Raw genomic sequence first — 23992 nt, 5'->3', positions numbered from 1 at the left:
TTGATAAATAAACCCAAGCCAAACTATTTCTGTTGTCATTGCTACAGTTGGTGACACTTTAGACAGTAGGGTTCTAAGTCCCCATAAGTACCTCTCTTGATACTTCAGCAGACTCAAAATGGAACTCAGGCCCAGGCAGCAGGATCTGGTGAAATATAAATCCAGTAGCATCAGGCTTCCTGATTTCCATGGTAAAACGTCATGTGTAGTATTTGCTTCCAAGCACCACAGTCCTCCCCCATCAGCCACATATTGCTTCCCATCTTAAAATTAACACCTGAACCGGTTATTACCCAGCACCTGTCAGAGTGTTATTGATGCTCAGACTATGAAGACAGTTTAGGTGCCAAGGGGTCCTCATAAGTGTCTAAGTTCTCATTGTGTTGGAAGCGTAAAGGCTCCAGAGCAGCAGGACAGGAAGGACATGTGCCCTCAGGGATGCTTCTGGAGTGCCTACCACTGACTGCTAAATTAATGTTACATAGCCAGCTGTTTGACTGAGAGGAAGTCCTAGAATGGGCCTTATGGAGAATGTTTCTCCACCTTCTATGAAACTAGGCAAAGACAAAACATATTTACATCAGCACTTTTAGTACGTTTTCTCCCAAGATCAGGTCAGAAGTGACTCAACTAAGGTAATACGACAAAGCACTGTCTTGGACAGGGAAAGTCAAGTAGTTGGTATGGTGGGTGCAGTCCCCTCCATTTGGAGACCACCTGAGATGCCCTTTTGCCAGTGGGACCAGAAATAGTCACAGTCTTTGAACACTATTCTCAGCAGCTCTCACCCAACTAAGGATGACCTACAAATCCATCCTGTGTCAACCAGTAAAGCCAAGGAGCATCCTGCCCACGTTGCTCGGGGACCCCCTTCTCCCATCTGGTCCAAGACTGCAGCCACCACCTGTCAGGAACCCTCTCCATGTGGCTGTGAGTTCAGGCAGCTGATCCCCAAGTTCTGTTGGCCTTGGAGCCGGTCTCTCTGCCTAGTTCCACTTTGTGTTCATTTATCAATTTATTTGAGTATGAAGAGGACACCCTGAAGGCCCTGCCCTTCGCATCCTTGGAGACCATCTTCATGTTGGCCTTCAACTACCAGTGACAGATTATAGCATCCCTAACACCTGAAAACATGCACACACACACGACTGTCCTTTATTGGGTTTTGCTTTTGTTTCATTCTTGTGTCTATGTTCAGCAAAAGGAAAACAGGTATCATCCACGTACCAATTAGCAGGGAGAAGAGGGCAAAGTAGGAGGAAGGGCCATGTGTCCAGTGTCTGGGAGACCCCATCTGAGGAGTAAAAGCATGTGGAGGGGACCTTTTCTGAAGGCTGGAGCAAGCTACATGTGATTGATATGTTTTCCCAAAAGTATGTCCTCTTTGCAGAGAGACAGTAGAAGTTAGTCTGCAGGGGCTATCAAAATGCTCCTCAGAAAAGGTGGTATTAACCCTGAGACCAAGGAGGGACTGCTTTTACAGACATGTTCGAGGGGGCTTCCACACTGTGGAGGTGAATTCACCGAAGTCCAGACACGTAAGAGTATAGGGTTCAGCTAGGAGAAGGCAATGGCACCCCACTCCAGTACTCTTGCCTGGAAAATCCCATGGGTGGAGGAGCCTGGTAGGCTGCAGTCCATGGGGTCGCGAAGAGTTGGACACAACTGTGCGACTTCACTTTCACTTTTCACTTTCATGCATTGGAGAAGGAAATGGCAACAACTCCAGCGTTCTTGCCTGGAGAATCCAGGGGATGGAGGAGCCTGGTGGGCTGCCATCTATGGGGTCGCACAGAGTTGGACACGACTGATGCAACTTAGCAGCAGCAGCAGCAGGGTATTGGGGTGTGAAGCAGGTGGGGCAGGGGCAGGACATACTAGGCAGACAGGAGTTGAGATCCTGAGAAGGAGACTCTTCAGGCCTGTAGTTGCCACCTGAGGGCCACAAAGCCTGGGGAAGCTGCGGCATTCATGATGGGATGGGAGGGTCCACAGGCACCCCAAGCATATATATGTTCTCCTGCTTTTCAATTATATGTAGACACTTCATGATTAATGTGATATCTACTGAAAGTTTTACCAAACACAAAACGAAATGAAAGTCATTTTTTAATTCACAGAGGCTTTGAAAATTATGATGACATGAGCTATTTTTCACTATGTATTTTGGTAGAAATTGTAAAAGTGCAACTATTATCGTGTGTGACTGGCAAAATTCAAAGGCATAATAAAATGTTTGGAGATGAATGCTAGAAGTGGAGTGTCATGAAAAGCTTCTCTTATTTAAAAAAAAAAAAAGTCCCTTCTGGCCCACAGGTGCCATGGAGAGAAGCCAAATGGGCTGGGCTGGAGGAAGAGACAGAAGGCAGCAGTCAGGAGAGTGCTGAGTTGCAGCACCCTGGTGGCAGAAAGGGGAGGACAATGAGGATGACATCCAATAGACAGGACCTGGCGACCCATCAGGTGAGAATGTGCAGGTAAGGGAGTCTGGGCTGATGACCGATTTCTTGTTTGGACCAGTGAGCAACTATGTTGGTATGTTGTGAGCACAGGGGCTCAGAGGATGGGGTGCTGGGGAGCCATGAGACAGAGGATGACTGTGGTCAGCTGAATGGTCCCCAGAAATATCCACACCCTAAGCCTTGGATTCTGTGACCAGGTGGGTCACACAGCAAAGGGAGATTAAAGTTGCAGATGGAATCACGATCACCCATCCTGACCCTGAGATGAGATCACCCTGGACCCTCTGGGTCAACTCGATACAAAAAGATGTGGACGCGGAGGTTGGAGCATCAGCGGGATTGCACGTGAGGAAGACTTGACGGGTCATCACTGCTTTGAAGGTGGAAGAAGCCCACAAGTCAAGGAACACAGGTGATCCCAGAGCTCCAATAAGACAGAGGATGAGTCCCCCAGTACCTGCACATAGGACCCTAGCCCCAACCATTACTTGACTTCAGCCAGGGAGACCCAGTTCAGAATCTTACCTCCAGAACCAGAGGTAAGAAATCTGCATTTTTTTTTTTTTTAAGTTTGTAATCATTTGCAACATAACAACCCTTACAGTGAGTTAATTCTGAAGTAGCCATGAGCCATTGGGGAGACTGAGAGGAGATGCTACCCAGAAATGTGCCTCCTTTTAGGACGAGCATTTGTTTTCACCCATGCACCTCCGTCATATGCAGACCCACCTCTTCAGGACCTGGTTTCATTGTTAGGGGTGGGTGCTCCCTGGGGTGACAGGGGATGTTGCAGTTGGTAACTCCAATAAACAAAGGTTCTAAAAATGGTTCAAAAGAGCACAAAAACAAGAGTGCGTTTGGCTGGGCAAGGCCCTCCCAAGTCAAGCGGGTGGAGGGAAGCCCAGCCTGATTGGGAATGCAGGACCCCACACCCACTGGCCAGCCTCGCCTGACACCCCAGGCTACCTCAGTGCTGTGATCGTAGTCTTGGGTCTTGCCACCTTCCAGCCAGGGGTGAGGAGCCAGCACATTTGCCCCCTACCCATTCACCTTGTGCCACGTGCCTGGAGTAACTGAAGTATCTCTCTCTTCTATAAAAATGTGTGGAAATTGAAAAATGAATTTGTTATTAAGCATAAAAAGTGTAAGCCTCATAAAATTTAACAGAGATGAAGATAAAAGCCTTTAGGGGCCAGTTGCCAAGTTGAATCAACTGTACGTCTTGCCCAGAAGACATTACAAAAAAATGAGTGGGTGCTTCCTGGGGCTTATGGGCCCCTGTAACCTTTATATTCAACAACCCACCAGCCACCGGGGCAAGTGCCACCCTTGTCCCTGTACTGGCGTGACAGGTTAGGCATAGAGAAGTTAGGAGGTTAAGTTACTTAAGAAACCACAACCAGGAAGCAGCAGAAGCAGGATTCAAGCCCAAACAGCCTGACCACAGGGCCCAGCCCTCCTCTCCCCTCTGGCCCATTGCCTCTCCCAAAGATCATGGCATCTCCAACATTCTGCCTGTTCAGGCCCCAGGACAGGCCAGACATTGCTCTGCCTCAGGGCCTTGGCAGCTAATATTCATTTTAGAAAACTTTTCTCCCCTCCTTTCAGGTCATCTCTGTGAAGACATTCTGAACTCCTCTGAGGAACTGGGAACTCTCTCCTTGTATCCTGGGAAGGCCTGTCCCAGATAAGGGAGGTGGGACTGGGACTGGGGGAGGAGAAACTTCCAGGCTGCTTTGGGCAAGGGTCAGATTGCTCATGGAGGCCAGGAGGCTAGCTGCCTTTCAGCACTCTGGAACACATGCAGATGGGCAGTGGGTTTAGTTGCTCTCTGCCCAGTTTTCCAGTCCACTGTGGTTGACTGGTCAGGGGATACAAAAGAACCATACCCTGGGATCAGAGGCCACACGGGCAACAAAGGAGACTGAACTGTCCTTCACTAGGTGACCAGGAGTGCTGTCCAACCCCTGGAGATGAGGGATCCGGAACCCTGCTGGCCTTCACTATGAAGTTGGTGGGGCTCGGGGCACCCCCCCATGGCCACTGCAATCCTTGGATGCTCACCCCACATGTGCACACATTCTGTCACCCAGGACACCAACAGCCCAGTGAACAGGGCAGCCCTGTCCACACAGGAGGAAACCAAGGCTCCTCTGTGCCCTCAGCATCATCCCACACTCAGCACTGCTCTGAGCCTGGACTCAGCTCTGAGAATAGGGATGGAGGCCAGCACTTGGCCCCTCACACACAAAGGTCCAGAGGCTGCGCGTGTCAGACGTAGCCCTGGAATTCTCACCCCCCACCCTGAACAGGCACCTAATGTTGGCCAGGGACACGTTCCCAGGACACCTCTGGGGCCTGCTTCTTCGTGTGCCTTATGTTCTCTTCACTCCCAGAGAAATTCTTTGGTGGAAAAGGCAGGTGCCCTAAGAGCTGTAGGTCAGAATTTGTTTGCTACCACCTGGAGAGCATCTTCAAAAAGACTGTTCTGCTCAACATCATTTATGCTTAAAAAAAGAAAAGCATGACTTAAGGGAGAAGACCTGCCCTGTGTAAGAGCTCGGAGATTTCTCTCTAAGTCTGTCAGGCACAGCAATCAACATTACAAAAGGTTCATTTCCACACACTTGGTGAAAAAGGTGGACCCTGTATTGTTACATTATGACTGGCCTGCCCAACTTAATGCTGAGCATTTCCCAAAGCACAACTCTGATAGTCTCCTACGCAATAATATCAAGCTGTAAATTTAACGACGCTTGAGCTTGGAAGTAAATAAAAAACTCAAGCACATACTTTTAAAAAGTTCTGGGGACTTCCCTAGCAATTCAGGGGTTAAGACTCTGCACTCCCAATGCAGAGGGGACAGGTTCAATCCCTGGTTGGGGAACTAAGATCCTGCATACAGCAAAGTGTAGCCAAAAAAAATTTTTGCTGCCCAAGTCTCCATTTTCATCATGAGGTAAAAATGGAGGAAAACGTCAATTACAATCCCACCTTTACTCTTACAAATTTGGCAACATATTAAAACCTGTTGCATTTCAATGTCAACCATCTAGATTTTTAGCTCTAATGGGACAGGCTGCATCAAGCTAAGTTAAGAATAAAACACTTGAGTAAAGCTCTAGAACCTAGGCCACAAAGGTGTTCCTCACAAACCACTGGCCATCAGTGGTCCTAAAGGCAGAGGGTGGCAAAGTTTCCCCACTCCAGGGGGCCAAGGGGGGCCCTATATGCTGTCACAGGCATCCAATTTCTTTCAAGTTTTGTGTTCGGTCTTAAAAATTAACTTGCATTGTACTCCATGGCATTTGCTTTAATATATAAATACTGTTTGAAATCACTTAGCAGTCAGAGAGCCCTCCCTCACCCCACTCCACACCATGGAGGGCAGAGCCCCACCTGAGAGGTTCACGAGTTGGTGAGCCAAGCCCCAAGCTTCAGATGCACTTCATTAGGTCTGTTTGTGGCATTTCCACAAATGAAGTAATTTTATTCACTCAGGTTGTAACTAAATGCTTCAGGAAACTATGATATCAATTTCAATGTACTGAAAAATAAATAGTAAACAGTATGTATTTCAGTTTTTAAATGAAGAAATTAGTTAATTTTATTTACTAACAGAAAAAAAGAAGCCCCTAACCTAAAGTATAGCCTGATCATTTACTTTTTATATGAAGAAACACAAATTAGATTTTTTTTAATATAAAAAGGACAAGATCCACAGAAAGATAAACTCCTCTACCTGTTGGCACTAGAGAAATTTCCCCAGTTACTGGTTGATTTTGGTAGATCTTCATCACCAGTGCAAGCCTGACATCACAACTCGATGTATTTGGCTACTTCTCAGCAACTCAGAAGCAACCCCATCCCAGAGTAAAACTGCTCTCTGGATGTGGCACTTTTTTTCCTCCAAAACATAAAGCCCTAAAAGCCACCATCTGCAACAACACAAATATGTCACAATCTGTGGTTTTCTGACTGTTCTACAGTGTAGAAAGTGCTGAGCAAGGGCACTGTGGTCCCTGCCACCGCCACCTCCATGGCCCCTGACCTCTGCTGCCAGCTCCCTGAGAGGTGTCTGTGGCTTTAGTAGGTTTCAAGAGGCATTAATTTTAAAACAGGTTCTAAGAGATGTACATGTTTTAACATGGGCTCCAAAATGTGTGAAGATACACTTAGAATCACATCTCAGATATCATTAAAAAGAGTTCTGTTTCAAAACGTGTTAAAAGAGGAAGCCAGGCTTCCATCACAGCTGTTCCTGTGGACACGTTTTTTTTTCCATAGTTAAACGTCTGAATCAGCAGCAAGAACAGCCACATATATATCTGTGTTCATATGTGTACACAAAGAAGTACCTTTGGACTGACTTAAAAAAAAAACAAAAAACAAAGACATTTTGTTTCATTTCCCAAAACACCTGCCTGCTACAGCCTGCTAGAGTGTTCGTTTCTCTGCAGACAGGGCAGGGAAGGCCCAGAAGTTTAGGACCAATCCAGGCAGGGCTCCTGAGCGCAGCCATCATAGAGGTTCAGGCAGCTTGGCTCACGCGCATGGCAGCAACACCACACTGATTTCAGTGTGAGTCGTTCCCTAAAGAAAAGAGAGCTGCGGGCTACCACTGTACTCCTCACGGCATTCTGGCTGTTCACATGATCTCAGGATGAAAAACCCCCATCAACAATTTTTCCTTTTTGGTCTATATAGCACCATTGTCAGTGGGATGTTTTTTGTTGGTTGTTTTTAAATCTTAAGCAACGGGGTATAAGAATATAACCAAAGTGTCTGATTTGAGGTTTTACAGGCAGAAATCTTTTTTTTTTCCCCAGATTTTTTTTTCCTTAAAACAAAGGGGAAAAAAGTATAAGGTTTCAGAGCTGAGTTACTCTGACCAGCCTTCAGTGAAGGGATGGCTAACCACACCATTTCCTCTTTGTTCTTCCGTGTGTTATCTCATAGCAAACTTTCACTCTGGACACCCAGATCTGAGGTGTGCCTTTTTCATATTAGATATAAATTAATCAAAAGGTCTAAAGCTCTAAATTTCCAGAGTTATGAAAAATTCTTAACTTACTTCAAGATATCTTGCATAAGTATCTCATCCCTCAGCTCAAACAAACAAGAAGGTCAAAGGCAAGAAAGAATCACATAAATTGGAGCACCTCCTATAATCCATATATACATGCACTCGCTATACAGGTCCTACACAGCCAAAGAGTCACGTCAGCTAATATAGCCTCTAGTGCGGGTTTTGTCAGAACACAGCCCGCTGGGGTCCCCATTAGCATCATACGAAACAGCAGTACTTCTTCCACCAGGACTTGGATAAGGTCTTCATCTTGTCGGGAGTCCTGCTCTTGGACTTCTTTGGCTGCAGCTGGGAGTCCGAATACTGAATGCCGGCTACAATGGCTGCATCGAAGACCTCTTTGAGGTTCTTCTGAGTCAAGGCCGAGCACTCAATGTAAGAGGTGGCTTTGATCTCCTCGGCACACAACCTGGCCGCCTCCTCGGGTACCGGCTTCTCTTTGCATTTGTCCAGCTCGATAAGGACTTTGACGTCTTCTCTGAGGTCCGACTGTGTCCCCACAAGGATGATGGGGGCTTTGGGACAGTGGCACCGAATCTCTGGCACCCATTTCTCACTGACGTTCTGGAAGGAGGAGGGACCCACAACACTGAAGCACAGGAGGAAGATGTCGGCGTTGGTGTAACACAGAGGCCGGAGCTTGTCAAACTCATCCTACAAGGGAATCAAGCACCCAAATGTTATCTTTTACATCAGTTCTCATCAGCAGAGAGACCATTTGAACATTTTTCTGGGAAGGGTCTGGCAGGTAACAGAAAGCCCACAGGTGGTGGAAGGAAGAACCAAAGCCCGATAAGGGCCCCTGCTGCCAAGTGGGGCCTCACTCCCAGCTCTGCAAAACTTGCCCAAAAACCTTCCTCACTGCTCAGGACCTACTTGCAACTTACTGTAGAAAAAGTACTTATATTAGATGGATTTTCAAAATAAAATTTACTTTCTCTAGCCTTCAGCCTAGAGTAACTCAGACTTACTGCTTCATCTCTGGTACTTAGCCAGGCTTTTAAAATGTAGATGGTACCCACACTGATCCTCGGGGCTTCAACCAGACCCCAGGAAAACCCAGTCTGTGAACTCAGCAGCTCTGCCCATCCTCATGGCAGCTATGAGCCTGGCTCACTTCATCCCATCTGTGCCGTGCATAACCAGGGCACACTCAGGGCACACTTGGTGAAGAATCGTGGGACTCAGACACAGGACTGGAATTGATGACCTAGGCTCGGACACTCTCACAGCGACCCAGAGAATGTGTGCCTCTCAATGTCACTTAAAACACAAGTGAATATGTTCTCACATTTGCTGAATATCCCTTTTATCTCACTTTATCTTTTTCTCCCTCCTTCCTTTTCTCTTACTTTCCCTCCCCTTTTCTCTCCGCGAACCCCAGAGACCTCCAGGAATGATGCTTTGGGAAGATAAAGGACCAGAGAAAAGCTGTACCCATCCTACTTCCAAGGGATAAAGAATTGAATGGAATAAGTCAGAGTTGATTATATAAACCATCACCCTGCTGAGTGCCTCACTGTGTGCATTCACTAATAGAGATGCACACAGGACTCTGGACACTGGACACCAGACCTAGGGGATTTGGCTGGGAACAGACACACATGGCCTCAATCCTCATAGGGACATGCATGTGTGCATGCTACCTGGCTTCAGTTGTGTCCGAATCTGTGCAACCCTATGGACTGTAGCCCACCAGGCTCCTCTATCCATGAGGTTCTCCAGGCAAGAATACTGGAGTGGGTTGCCATGCCCTCCTCCAGGGGATCTTCCTAAGTCAGGGATTGAACCTACATCTCCTGTGGCTCATCATTGGCAGGCATATTCTTTATCACTGAGCCACGTGGGAAGCCCTTATGATTATTTATAAACTATTATTTACATGCATGTTTTGTTGCATCTGTGGACTTTTTCTAGGGATGAAGAAAGCCTGGATCTTTTGAGTTTATGTGCCTCATCTGTGGAGAAGGCAATGGCACCCCACTCCAGTACTCTTGCCTGGAAAATCCCATGGACAGAGGAGCCTGGTAGGCTGCAGTCCATGGGGTCACTAAGAGTCGGACACGACTGAGCGACTTCACTTCCACTTTTCCCTTTCAGGCACGGGAGAAGGAAATGGCAACCCACTCCAGTGTTCTTGCCTGGAGAATCCCAGGGACAGGGGAGCCTCGTGGGCTGCCGTCTCTGGGGTCGCACAGAGTCGGACACGACTGAAGCTACTTAGCAATAGCAGCAGCAACAGCCTCATCTGAGGCCCTGTGTTTCAGTTTATAGGGTGACAACCAAGTGACAATATTGAAGTTGACCAGCTAAATCCTCAGGAAGCAATATGGCATCTCACCATGTCACTGCCAATTCTCCACCTTCTATATGCAAAAGTTAAAAAGAAGAAGAATAAGAATTGGATTTCTCAGTGCCAACTTTGTGCTGAAAGAAGAAACACAGAAACCCAACCAGGTGGCCAACAGCCCAGCCCCGAGGATCTTCTAATGAAACGCTCCCTCTGTTCCCAGAGGCGTGCAAGAAAGCAGCACAGGACAGTCTCTGCCCTCACTGCTGGCAGGCATCATGCCTGGCCAAGCCCTGGATCTGGGGTTGTATTATCAATAAAAAGAAAAGCAAACACAGCCCTGGGCCTTGGGACATGGCTTCGACAACCTGGCTCCCAGACTTGTGGAGGTTCTGGCTGAGGGACTCAGGAAGCAAAGCAGAAACTAAATCCTGCTGCTCACTGCCTGACCAGAAACTTTAGCTACTTGCAGAAATAAATGCCGCACACGTATGTGTGATGAGTCCAACTGGAATGGACCCTTAGAGAAACGAGTTCTGAGACCCAGAGATTTGCCTGGGGTTTAGGGTAGGGCTGGGTGGGGCTGACAGGTTGCTGGACAGCTGCACTGGTCTAGCAGCAACCGGTGTTTGTTTTTTTAAAGTATAAAGATTTTCCCAGGTGCCTCATGAGTCAGAAGCTGAAGAGTGTTCACCTGCTATTGGACAGGCTATTGCAGTCTGATCAATTTCCACTGGAGTGAAATTGATCACAGTGAAATTTCCATAATGAGTCCAGTGTTAAAAACTTTTAACATTTTATATGCACACCAGGCCCCCAACAAAAAGGCCCCAAGGCATAAGAAGCAATTTCTAGTTATTTTTCCAGCTCTCAGCTGCTATGTAAAACTTATGTCTGATCCCCAGGCAACAGCTACCTGTGTCCACATTCTCCTGGTGTTTGGGAAGGAGGCAGCTTGAGTCACTTTATCCCCAGGAAGATACCATGATGACCGCTTGGGGGGATGTGCCACCACAGGCTGGGGCAACACTAAGGAAATATGGCAGATGTCAAATCAAGTCCCTTAAAAAGGGAGGTTATCAGATCTGGAGTAAGGAGGATAGGAAAGGACTATCACCTTGCCCAGTTTTACGAATGATCAAAACAAATACTAATTGATAGCTGGGGAGCTGGGAAAAAACTGACTTTATCTCACCAGTTGTGTACTTTTTAAAATTTATTTTTATTTATTTGGCTACTCTGGGTTTTAGCTGTGGCGTGCAGGATCTTTAGTTGCGTGTGGGATCTAGTTCTCTGAGCAGGGATCAAACCCAGGTCCCCTGCATTGGGAGCACAGAGTCTTTTTTCCCCGCAAACTTTATTATTTTTTGTTTGTTTGTTTTTTGTATTGGGGTATAGCTGATAAACAATGTTGTGACAGTTTCAAGTGAACAGCGAAGGGACTCAGCCATACATATATGAGTATCAGTTCTCCCCCCAACCCCCCTCCCATCCAAGCTGATGTATAACACTGAGCAAAGTTCCATGGAGAGCACAGAGTCTTAAACCACTGGACCACCAGGAAAGCCCTAGCTGTGTATTTTTCATAGTTTTGAAGATAGTTTTTTGAAGATGTGGTTTTCCATAAATCTGTAGATGGTGACCTCACACATTACACTATTAGGCATACTAACCACTCCATCAGGTAAGAAATACAGTGAATTTCAACAAAAACACTGCTGAGAGACTAGAAGGAAAATTTCCAAATAAACCAAAGCGTACCAACTTGCAACTGAAACCTTTTCATTTCCCAAATTACAAGCTTTTTCATGAAACCATTTCTAAAATGATTCTTGTGATTCCTTAACTTTGAAACAGGTCCTATTAAGGAAAAATATCAAACTCTTCCTTGATAATTCAGGATCATGTCTACAAAGTGTTCCTGGTAAAAGTCTTAATCCTCTTCCAAAACTGCTCAGAGGTTTTCCTCCTGTTCTACCCATCTTGTCCTTCAAACCGATGTTGCCTTCCTCCTCCTGTAACCTTGTTGATTTCTTCACAAGTTCTATTGGGTTGGCCAAGAACTTCCTTTGGGTTTTTCTGTAAGTGCCTACTGGAAAATCCAAATGAACTTTTTGGCCAATCCAGTACTAAGTGGTTTGTCTTCCCCCATGGACTATAGTCCGTCAAGGTGCAAGCCATGACTTAAGCTTGCATCCTGCGGGACTCAGCACTCCATTTATTTATCAATCCAGTCTATAAACACAAGCAAAGTCCACTATGGGCCAGGCACCAACCAGGCATGAGGCAGGGAACTCCAGCCCATGAAGCTGTGTCTGCCATCAGAGCTGACAGGTGAGCTAGTGGTGGGGAGCTGCCGGCACTGGGCGGTCTGCTCCTCCCTAAAGGGCCCCAGGTAGGCATGCCCTTTGGTTTCTTGAGTTTTCCTGCCTTCTTCTTACTCTTGGACTCTTCAACTGCCACTTCTTGCTTCAGCAGGGATGTCTCTGTTTTTGAGGGGCTACCCAACGCTCATTGTAAAGATCAGAAAATGTGACCCAAGGTAGGAAAAACATTCTTGATTTACACAAAGCAATTAAGCTTTAATTATAAATAGCAGCAGGGCATCCAGAAAAATTATTAGAAGGATATATGTTCTTTGATTTTTCTCTTCCATATGCAATAAAATACAGATTGCTTGGTTTTCCATTTTTTTCCTGCTCCAGTAGAAGGGCAAGGAGACAGCAGAGGAAGCTGGGCTATGACATGCGCCCTATGGCCACTGCCAAACCAATGTTCAGCTGGGGATTGAGGCTGCCCAGTCTTGTGTCACCTTGAAGTTTGAAAAATAAAGCCCTGAACTTGCTGTCCCGTGGTGGGTAAGTGACTAAGAAGCCCTGGTTTGGAGGAGGCTCTTAGGGACACTGGAAAGTCAGACACTTCTTAAGTGTAGGTGGTCATATGACATCTTAGAAAGGAAGTGGACACTTTCATCTGTCGATAAATTACCACAGCACTTTCTCAAACTCTAGCAAGCACTGGAGAAACTACGGGCTTATTAACTGTGGCTTTGGCAAGCTCTAAAGACAGACCCTAGGGGCTTCTGTGATGGCTCAGCGGGGAAGACTCCACCTGCAATGCAGGAGATGCAGGTTTGATCCCTGGGTCGGGAAGATCCTGTGGAGAAGGAAATGGCAATCCACTCCAGTATTCTTGCCTAGGAAATCCCATGGACAGAGGAGACTGGTGGGCTACAGTCCAACAGGTTGCAAAAGAGTCAGACTAAACAACTTAGCGACTAAACAACAACATTAATGACTAAACAACAACAAAGACAGACCCTGTGCTCTCAGAGGGCACAGTGAGAATTAGTGATGTAAGCACCATGCAGGGGGACTGGAGCCCCCCCAGCTCTTCGGGCACACCCCAGAGGGGACTTCATACTGAGTCCTCCCCATCCCTGGCTGTCTCATCCAAGCGCCTGGCCCTCAAGACAAAAATAAGTGTTCACGATTCTGAAGGACCAAGTCCCAGTTCATTCATTCCTCCAGGTTAGGAAAGGAAATATTAACACTTACTGACATGAACTCCATCTTTTTCTTGAGTTAATATCTTAAGAATTTGGTTTGTTGACCTTTAATAAAATGATTATAAGGCATTGCCAACTTACTCTGAGAAATGAGTACAAAGCATCATTGACAATTTTTAATAAAAACCAGAATGTAAATAAGATCAGAAACTCCCAGAAGATAAGAACCGCTCTTGACCCTGTTTCCCTTGTCCTGCCCACAATGAGCAGTGCCAAACCCTGCTTTATTGGTGTGGAGCTCTCTCCCCGCCACCTCCACCCTCTGTGAGGTGGGGGTGGGGCTCTAGAATGGCCCAGTAAAGGAGAGGGACAGTATTTGAAGGCCTTTAAAAGACCCTGTTCTTGCCCAGCACTAAGCAGCGATGTGATACTGACCTGTCCTGCAGTGTCACAGAGCTGGAGTTTCACGGGCCGCCCATCCACGGAAACCACAGCTTAAAAATAAGACAGAGAGGGCTGTCAGTAGTGGGAAGGGTCTCTTTTAACCCTTTCCAGAAGAACAATAATTTTAGTTTGCATGATCACTCTCACTCCAAACCCTTCAGCTCCTATTCTGAGTCCTCAACAAATTCAAGACTTGCCTAAAACAAGGAGACTCCAGGGAAGCATTTTTTTTTTTTTTTTTAAATGCAAACCTGCCAGGCCAGCAATTCGATCCATGCCCAGAGAGAAGGCAGAGAGGCCCAGGGCCTTTGATGGCACCCTGGAAGGGTCTGAGTTTTCTCCCAACCCCAGACGATTTATTTTCCTATGGCACGTGTTTCAAAAATCGCAAAAACAACACTGGGTGGTGTGGGGGGTAAATGGGAACCAATCTCATGGTTTTAAATCACGGGAAAACCTCACAAATAACTCTGTTTTCCCTTGGGAAATGTTTGGTAACTTCGGGGTCTGTCACAAAACCGTAGCTTATTTTGAGAACATGTGTAAACACAGGCTGCCTGTATTGTCCTGTTTATAAAAGAGGGCACTGCTTATCTCTCCATGTCAGCTCAAAGAGAGGATTAAATGAGAAAAGGAAACCGTGTCCACCTTTCCACTAGCAAGGGGTATCTGGGGAGGGGCCTGCATCAGAGAGCTGCTCAGAGTGCTCTATTTGATGAAGCACTCAGTTTTGTCTCAATACAACTTTCTAAATTGTTTATAAATGTTTGTACTACTCAGTTGAAGAAGGGGATTAAAATACACACACACACACACACACACACTCAATATCGTTTAGGTGGGAAACCCACCAGCACAGCACTGCTTTATCTACGATGCCTTCCAGGTAGATGAAAGCAAGTCCTTGACGTCAAAACTTTCTGAAAGATCACGAAGTTCTTTTTTTTTTTTTTTTTTTTTTTTTTTTTTTAAGAACAAGAGAAAGCATTTCACTCTGGCTTCCATGGATTTGAACTTTTTCATAAATTTCAAGAATACTTGAAAAATCAAGAGGAAAGATTACTTTATCTTGGTGGCTACAAACCAAATGACAAAGCATCGCATGCATAACAGTTTTCAGGAGCTTAAGAGATACTGAAAAGACACTAAGAATCAAAAACAGAGCCAACGGGGGCGGTGGGACTCAGAGGCAAGAAGTCATCTTTACTATCCTGGTTTAATCCAAAGCTCAGCCTTCCCCAGCGCCTCCAATGCCATTTTCACTAAATCCACTTTTGTCCCTGCTCTCCGCGGCTCTTCAAAGTGGAGACGCCCTCGGCAGAGGAGCCGCTGACTGGAAAAGCCCGACCCTCGGGCCACAGGTAATGGCACCTGCGCGTCACCTTCCGATCGAAAGCCGGCAGCGGCGCCAGCAACGTCGGCCTGACGCAACTGCTTTACGCAGGAAACTGATCAGGCCACCTGGGCGCGACCTGTGCGACCCCGCCGTCCGTACCCGAACTGCTAGGCGCCCTCGGCTCCCCGCGCCCGGGTTAAGACCCCACTCCCGGCGGCCCTGTGTCCCCCGGGGTCTCCTCCGCCCCAGCCCCCACGGCCCCGCTCACCCGAGAAGTTGTCAAAGGCGGTGGGGATGTACTCGGTGGGGTAGCCGTTGGTGGTGTAGCTCACCACCAAGCTGGTCTTGCCCACGGCGCCGTCGCCGACCAGCACGCACTTGACGCCGTGCCCCTCGGGGCCGCCCGCGCGCCCCCGGCCCCCCGGCGCCCCGGGCCCACGGACCCCGCGCTCCCGGCGGGGCGGCACGGGCGGCGCCTCGCAGCGGCCCGGGAACTCGGGGTCCCCCTGCTGCGGGGGCATCGGCCCGCGCAAGCCGCGGGGGGAGCCGTCCCCGACTCGAGGGCCGCGGCTCTGGCCGCGCGGTGCAGACAAAGGCGGTCGGGTGGCTCCGGCTGGGCTCAGGCTCAGGCGGCGCTGGCTCCGTTCTGCGGCCGAGGACTGTGGACCGAGCGGCGCGGGGCCCGGCGCTGTCTCCTCCTGCTTCCCGGCGGCCCGGCGCGCGGGGGGCGGGCGCGGGGAGAAGGCGGAGCGGCCGCTAGGTCCGGGCGTCGGACCCACAGCGCCCCCGTCTGAGCGCCGTGTGGTGCGCTAGAGCCTGAGCCGCGCGCGCTGGGGCGGGACCGCGACCCGGTGCAGGGACCCCGACACCCACGGGGGAACCCCAGATGCCCAATCTGGGAAGTGCCGAGGAGCCAGGCCAACGGAGGGAGGCTTCCCGGCGCCGACACTGCCGCCACCGCAGAGGGGCTCGCGGTCCCGCCTCCTGCGCCCATGTGGCCGACTGCCCTGCTCCTCCTGGCCCTGCGCCCCCTCCTCCCAGCGGTCCCTGCCTCGCAGGCCACAGCGTTCCACCCAAGGGGGCAGTGCAGGGCCTGGGCGACAGTCGTCGGAAGGAGGCAGAGTTAATAGGCAACTTTTACGTAGCCGAAGCCCATCGTGTGATTTTGGTCCTTCTAACGTATTCTTCTATCATTTGGGAGCAAAGGAACGCAGGTCCACTGTTAATGCTAGTGTGACTTTCTCTTGAGCATGCCCTGAACCAACAGATGTCTTTATAGCCCCAATTTTTTCATCTACGTAAATGTAATTTGGTGACATTGGTATTATTTAGGGGGAAAAAATCCGTTTTTCTCTGACTCCTTCCTCCTACATTTAGTCAACAATCCATCGGAAAGACAGGGAAACCTTTCTGGGCATAGTCTAGACGCAAAGTTTCCCGGAGATTTATGCTGTGGTGTGAGAAGAGGCTCATACTGTGAGTAGGAATAGTGATACTGATAATGAAAGTCACAGCAACTAATAAACGTTGAGCCTTTCTTATATACGGGACACTGGTAAGCACTCTGCATGAGCTGCTGCTGCTGCTGCTCAATCTCTTCAGTCGTGTCTGACTCTGTGCGACCCCACAGACGGCAGCCCACTAGGCTCCCCCGTTCCTGCCTGGGATTCTCCAGGCAAGAACACTGGAGTGAGTTGCCATTTCCTTCTCCAATGCATGAAAGTGAAAAGTGAAAGTGAAGTCCCTCAGTCGTGTCCGACTCTTAGCGACCCCATGGACTGCAGCCTACTAGGCTCCTCCGTCTATGGCATTTTCCAGGCAAGAGTACTGGAGTGGGTTGCCAGTGCCTTCTCTGCTGCATGAGCTAGTTACTGTCATCTCATCATTACTTATACCCATTTTATGGGTGAAAGTGTTAGTCTCTCAGTCGTGCCCGACTCTATTTCCAATGCCATGGACCAAAGCTGACAAGGCTCCTCTTGTCCATGGGATTTCCGAGGCAAGAATACTGGAGTGGGTTGCCATTTCCTTCTCCAGGGGATCTTCCTGACTCAGGGATTGAACCCTGGTCTCCTGCATTACAAGCAGATTCTTAACCTCTGAGCCATTGGGAAAGCCCATTTTATGGGTACAGGATGAGAAAATCTGAGGCACAGGGGTACTAGGTAAAATGCTGTGGTCTCACAAGCTAGGGAGTGGCAGTGCCAGGATTCAAGCAGTCTGGCTCCAGAGCCTGAGTTGTTTCTTACCCAGTGTCCTTAAAGCAAAATCAAGCCAGAGTAAAAAATTGAGCCTTGGAAGTGTGGCTGTGGTGGGAATGCAGAGGTGGATTTGTCAAGAGGCTGAAGGCTTGAATTTAGGGCCCTCATCTGCAGAGAACCTCCCTGGGGGCCCTAGCAGTGTGAACACAATTCTGCAAAAATTGACAAAAATTTATATGAAAAAAATTCATATATTTTAATCACTACCAACTAAGCCCAATGTTGTTTCAATTCTAACTTCTCATATTGAATAGCTTTGATGTGGCAGGGGACATTCTGAGCATCAAGCCAAGGAAAGTGAACTTAGATATTTCATTTGGGTTTAATGGATACAGAGCTAGGACTAAAGTCAGGCAAGGAAGGAGCCAAGGGAGCAAAATTCAAGGTACCAACCTTGCAATTACCTGACCCAGAGAATGAGCACTCCGGGTACCTGGCCTGCCTCTCCACAGCCCTGACACTGATGGGATGTATTTGTGTAATTTTTGATTCCCCTGTGTAGTTACCTTGTTTCTTGCCATCTGGGCATAGAAATGGTGGCCAGTAATGTGCCTGCAGGTTTCTATCTGAACTTTCCCACTTTCCCCAGCACTGGTTCCAGTAGAAAACACGAGGTTTTCTAGAGTTTGGGATGTAGCTTCTTGAAGCCAAAAACTAGTTTGTGGCTATTCTTTCCATCAAAAAGTACACAGTATTGTTAGAGGGGGCTTTGCTGGTGGCTCAGTGGTAAAGAACCCGCCTGCCAATGCAGGAGATGTAAGAGACTCGGGCTCAATCCCTGCGTTGGGAAGATCCGCTGGAGGAGGGCATGGCAACCCACTCCAGTTTTCTTGCCTGGAAAATCTCATGGACAGAGGAGGCTGGCAGGCTATAGTCCATAGGGTCGCAAAGAGTTGGATACAACTAAGGACTAAACAACAATTGTGAGAGGGATATTGGCTCTCCCATCTACACCTGGTCAAAATGGAAGTTCCTGGCAGGAATAAACTCTAAATGCAGCATGTACATTTATTCAGGCACCATACGTTTTTGAAGGAAATGACATGAAATAGAATTGATGTGAACTCCTGTGTTTGTGAGGATGCAAACCTGTCTCAGGACCACAAACAGCAAGTTCACCAGCAAGTGAAATAGGTTTTCATTGTTCTCTACATATTACAAAATTATAGAATTGAGAAAGGGCATGCAGCAGGGGGATGTGGGGGAGGTGGTGTTCCAGAGATGCAAAGTTTCAGTTATGCAAGATAAATACATTCAGGAGATCTAATGCACACCCATATGACTAGACTTAGCAATATTGTATTGTACCCTTACATCTACTAAGTGTGGATTCTAAGTGTTCTCAAAACAAACACACACCACACACCCAGGTGACTATTTCACAATATATCTGTACATCAAATCATCAAGTTGTACACCTTAAATATGTACAATTTTTCACTGTAATCTAGACCCTCATTAAAGTTTGGGGGAGCTTGTGCAGCCAAAAAATGTGGGAAAAAATAGTATAATCCATGTGTGTCGGGAGGTTTATTAAATGTTTTCTTCTGGATACTTTTAAGGTTTATGGTGTCTGTTGGCCTTTTAAAGTGCATAGCTTATTGTGATGCATGTCTCATTTTAAAGCAATATTTTCGTACCTAATTTTCTATTCTTAAATGTTTATCCTTTCTCTTAAATAAGGGCCCCAAATATGATCAGCTTCAGGCCCTACAAAATATGGGTCTCCCCTGCCTTCAGCCATATGGTAGTTTTTGTATCTCGTAGCCACTGACTTTGCTTTGTTCCCTTTTCTATGTCAAGTATTGTCCCATTCCACTTATTTTGGCCCATCTTTCTAGATCCAAGTTAATCAACCCCCTGCAGCCTTACCTAAAATCCCCAGAACTAATTGTTCACTATTAGTAGGCTCCTCTGCATCCCATGGTATCAAGTCCAAAGGTGGGGGGAGGGCAGGCCCTGAAACTCAGTGCTGACTGAGACCAGGGCTGTGGGAGGCCCCTCCAAGTGTACGGTCAATCAGTGAATCCTACAATAAATCAATAGATCATCTAATGTATTTTCTTGTTTGTTTACTGTCTGTCTCCCTTTCAAGCCCCAGGAGGTCAGGAACTTTATTTTGTTTATCTTTATACCCCACACTTTACATCATGCAAGGAAAATAGTAGGCTACTGTTTTCTGTTTTATAAAATATTTTGAGAACACATGAGTCCTGCAGCAGTTAATAAGAAAGACCATTTCTCCACTCTATAAGGATGCCTTACCCCTCCTGTACTCCCATCTGTATCTACCAAGATAGCACAGTTTGTGCAATGTTTCCTTTGTATCTGGTAAGTTTGGGAAATGCTGTCATTTGTGGGAAAAAAATTTTTTTCCTCTCTTAAGATCTGGTGCCTATGTAGCTCTCCAGCTCAGCTGTACGCATTCACCCACCACATTGGAGCTCCTCCTCTGGGTCTTCCAGCATCCACCCCATTCCCACTGACACCCATCCACCCTCACCGACCCCACCCCCCGTGGCCCCAGGGACCTGGGCACACTCCTCTCTCCAATGCTTGAGAGCCTGCATGCCTCCCGCTCTTCCTCTCACTTGCTAATGTTGACCACATGGGTCTCAGTTCAGATGTCACCTCCTCTGGGGAGTGTGACCCAATGCCCTTAGGTAGGTGCATTTATGCCTAATCCCCGTCATAGCACTTTGCTGAAGTAACCTACTGACACTGGCTCTTAATCGCCTAAAAAGCAGGACCCTTGCTTCACCAAACTCTTTATCCCCACCACATTTGCTTGTATTTTTTTAAAATAAAGCTCTTTTGCCTGTTCTACTAGCAGACTATCAAATTTTCAAATGAACTAATTATCATAAATTTTTATTTTGGTACTAATATAGTAGAAACTGTGCTAATAAACTTTATACTGTATACCTTTCACCTATCTTTTAACATATTCAAGAAATAAGTTAAAATAATTTTTTGATTAATACATTCCTGGCCAGGGTATAATTTCCATTATCAAACTCAATATAAAGGTTTTTTTTTTTTTTACTCTTTGTATTCACTATTTACCCATCTTCCATAAATAAATAACAGCAAAGAACCAAATCAGAAGCCTGTAGTTACTGGATCTTTCATGTTAGCGGGTTGTGTAGCTATGAGTGTTTGCCCTTTCTCCAAGCCATCACTGTTGACCTAGGACATGTTTATCTCCGAAGGAAACTTCTTCCCTTCAGCACTGCCCTACTTTTTAAATATCCTGTAAGAGACTGCTAGCTAGAAAATTATTTCTCCAGAGTTCCCTGGTGATCCACTGGTTGGGATTCTGAACATTCACTGTAGAGGGCCCAGGTTCAATCCTGGGTTGAAGAATTAGGATCTGAAAAGCCACAAAAGAAGAAAAAGACAATTACTTCTCATTAACTAAAGATTCTGAGCTGGGTTGTCTAATGCTAAAAGGGCCCCCTGTTTCCATCTGAGGTTGGGCTCATGTTCCCCAGAGCGTCTTGCTCTGTGTGTTCCAGGCTATGGCTGTCCAGTGAGAGGACCGCCCTGGGGATTGGGAAGTGGAGGACTGTCATAGGGCTGCACGTGGTGGTGGACAGGCTCAGAGGGCCCAACGTGCCTTCATTCTCCTCCTGCTCTGTGCCCACCTCGTTGTGCTCACAGCAGCCCAAGCTCACAGGAACCACAGAAGGCATGCCCCCAATTCTGCTGCTAAGTCGCTTCAGTCGTGTCTGACTCTGTGCGACCCCATAGACAGCAGCCCACCAGGCTCTGCCGTCCCTGGGATTCTCCAGGCAAGAACACTGGAGTGGGTTGCCATTTCCTTCTCCATTGCGTGAAAGTGAAAAGTGAAAGTGAAGTCGCTCAGTCGCGACCGACATGTGGCGACCTCATGGACTGTAGCCCACCAGGCTCCTCCATCCATGGGATTTTCTAGGCAAGAGTACTGGAGTGGCTTGCCATTGCCTTCTCCAGCCCCCAATTCAGCATACCCTAAGTTCCCTTTCATGGCTCCACTGGTGCCCACATCTGCAGGACAACTGGGTTTTCTCGAAAGCTGCAGCTGGAGCCTTGTCCCAGATTCAGCTGGACAGGCTTAGTGTCTGTTTCCCTTTCTCCTGCAATTCTAAGGCTTGTGAAATCTTCCTTCCTTCACCCTATACCTTGGAAGGGCTGTTTTCCTGACTGAGCCCTGAGTGTACCCATCCTTAGTGCTTTTTTTTCCCACCAGGGATGCCAGCCTAGGGGAAAATAATTGACAAAGAAAATAATGTTGGTGTTTCTCACTAGAGAAGATGAGAGAATCATATAAATGTCACCAGACCACCAGCTTTGTCATTAATTGCTGACCCCAGACTCTCCCATCAGCTACTACTATGGTAAGGGGCCACAGACATGGTCCCACATATTGAGATTACTGCCCTGTCTCCAGATGTTCTTTTGTCACTTGCCTGTTGGTAACGAGAATGGATGAATTTTTAACTCAACAAGAGTCCCATTAACTTGATGAAAATTTCAGATGTGAAAATCAATCTTTAATTTTGATTGTAAAAAATACTTCTGGGAAGAAAATGTTTCTATTGTTTCTATTTTCAGATTAGGCCAGGCTGTGCTAGAGTGATATAAATAAACTCAAAATCTTGATGTCTAGAAACATAGGAGTGAATCTTTAGTCACGCAAAATCCACTGCAGATCAAATGGCTCTCCAAGGCAGCACCCTTCCAAGTGGCGGCCCAGGGATCCGAGTTGCTTGTATTTGGCATCTAGGCAGCCCAGGACACACAGGGCTTCCTGGACACACAGGGTTTCTAGGAAAGAGTGTGGAAGGTCATCTACCAACTATGAAATGCTTCATGTCGGAAATGATTTCTGCTCACAGCTCTGCATGTGCACCATGTGTTTCTGTGCATGTGCCCATGTGTTCAACAGCAGTTTTATAAGAGCTCAAAACTGGAAATTATCTAAATGTCGAAAACAATAAAATCCATGAGTTAATTTTGTAATTTATGCTGTTACTACTTAGTAAAGAAAAGGAGTGAACTACAGATAAATACAAGACAATAATAAACTTCACAAATAGAAAGAGAAGTGAAAGAAGCCAGACACCAAAAAAAGTGTAAACTATTGAATTTGATGTATATGGAATAAACTGCATTTCTAAAGAAATGGGCTGAACTAAACAGTGTTAGATAGCAAAATAACTGAGGATAATTGTTACGTTTGGGCAAGAGAGGAGCCACATGGGGCTTCTCATGTTCAGTTCAGTTCAGTCTCTCAGTCATGTCCGACTCTTTGTGACCCCATAAATCCCAGCATGCCAGGCCTCCCTGTCCATCACCAACTCCTGGAGTTTACCCAAACTCATGTCCATTGAGTCGGTGATGCCATCCAGCCATCTCATCCTCTGTCGTCCCCTTCTCCTCCTGCTCCCAGCATCAGGGTCTTTTCCAATGAGTCAACTCTTCGCATGAGGTGGCCAAAGTATTGGAGTTTCAGCTTCAGCATCAGTCCTTCTAATAAACACCCAGGACTGATCTCCTTTAGGATGGACTGGCTGGATCTCCTTGCAGTCCAAGGGACTCTCAAGAGTCTTGTCCAACATCACAGTTCAAAAGCATCAATTCTTCAGTGTTCAGCTTTCTTCACAGGAAGTGAAAAGGAACTAAAAAGCCTCTTGATGAAAGTGAAAGAGGAGAGTGAAAAAGTTGGCTTAAAGCTCAACATTCAGAAAACTAAGATCATGACATCTGGTCCCATCATTTCATGGGAAATAGATGGGGAAACAGTGGAAACAGTAGCTGACTTTATTTTTTTGGGCTCCAAAATCACTGCAGATGGTGATTGCAGCCATGAAATTAAAAGACGCTTACTCCTTGGAAGGAAAGTTATGACCAACCTAGATAGCATATTCAAAAGCAGAGACATTACTTTGCCAACAAAGATCCAGCTAGTCTAGGCTATGGTTTTTCCTGTGGTCATGTATGGATGTGAGAGTTGGATTGTAAAGAAAGCTGAGCATCGAAGAATTGATGCTTTTGAACTGTGGTGTTGGTTCAGATGTTCTGTAAATGATGGTTACATAGGTATTCATTTTAATTCATTATGCCATATGTTTGTTTCATTTGTTTTAAGGAATTGCATTATATTTCAAAATTATGATGGTTAAAAGTAGTCAAACCTATAAATTTATTAAATCAGACTCATAGTTATTTGCATCTTAATGAGCTATTTGCTAAAACCTAGCATAGCGCTGGTGACCTGTGTGCATCTTTTGAGTTAAATAACAGACTTGTGAAGTAAAGCTTAAATGTTACTTGATTGGCCCAAATCCTCTTTCTACAGAACTTTCCCAGGAACATATATCATGAAGTGTGACTGTGCATTTTTTTACATTGTTATTATTTATTTTTACTAAGGGTATCATCTTGCACAAATGTTATTGATAGATGTTTAAATATTTTTAGCAGATTAAACTGGTCCAGCAGGATTATTACAACAGAAAAGAGTGAATGGTGATTTAAATATACATAAGTCCCTGGAGAAAAATGTCACCCACCCCCCCACACACACACCCCACTGCCCCGGGAGAGCTGTTAGAAGG

At 46.7% G+C, this 23992-nt stretch overlaps 1 protein-coding gene across 1 annotated transcript; it reads right to left on the bottom strand.

The window, feature by feature from the left end:
• Positions 1–5920: 5920 nt before the first annotated feature.
• Positions 5921–15802, bottom strand: RHOU (ras homolog family member U). Its single transcript, XM_006063058.4, has 3 exons — positions 15398–15802; positions 13785–13843; positions 5921–8205 (listed from the first exon to the last, which is right to left on the bottom strand). Exons 1-3 carry the CDS (start codon positions 15648–15650, stop codon positions 7750–7752), a joined length of 768 nt encoding a protein of 255 aa, XP_006063120.4. The 5' UTR covers positions 15651–15802; the 3' UTR covers positions 5921–7749.
• Positions 15803–23992: the final 8190 nt, after the last annotated feature.

The sequence above is a fragment of the Bubalus bubalis genome, chromosome 4 (assembly GCF_019923935.1).
Source record: "Bubalus bubalis isolate 160015118507 breed Murrah chromosome 4, NDDB_SH_1, whole genome shotgun sequence".
Lineage (NCBI taxonomy): Eukaryota > Metazoa > Chordata > Mammalia > Artiodactyla > Bovidae > Bubalus > Bubalus bubalis.
This window is presented reverse-complemented; position numbering and strand designations above follow the sequence as displayed.

What these genes read in the sequence shown, in the direction of transcription:
- RHOU (XM_006063058.4), bottom strand. Translation starts at nt 15,650, where the DNA reads ATGCCCCCGCAGCAGGGGGACCCCGAGTTCCCGGGCCGCTGCGAGGCG. An exon ending in CGCCTTTGACAACTTCTCGG is followed by an intron (nt 13,844 to 15,397) that starts GTGAGCGGGGCC and finishes CTTATTTTTAAG; the next exon opens with CTGTGGTTTCCGTGGATGGG. An exon ending in TCTGTGACACTGCAGGACAG is followed by an intron (nt 8,206 to 13,784) that starts GTCAGTATCACA and finishes ATTCCCTTGTAG; the next exon opens with GATGAGTTTGACAAGCTCCG.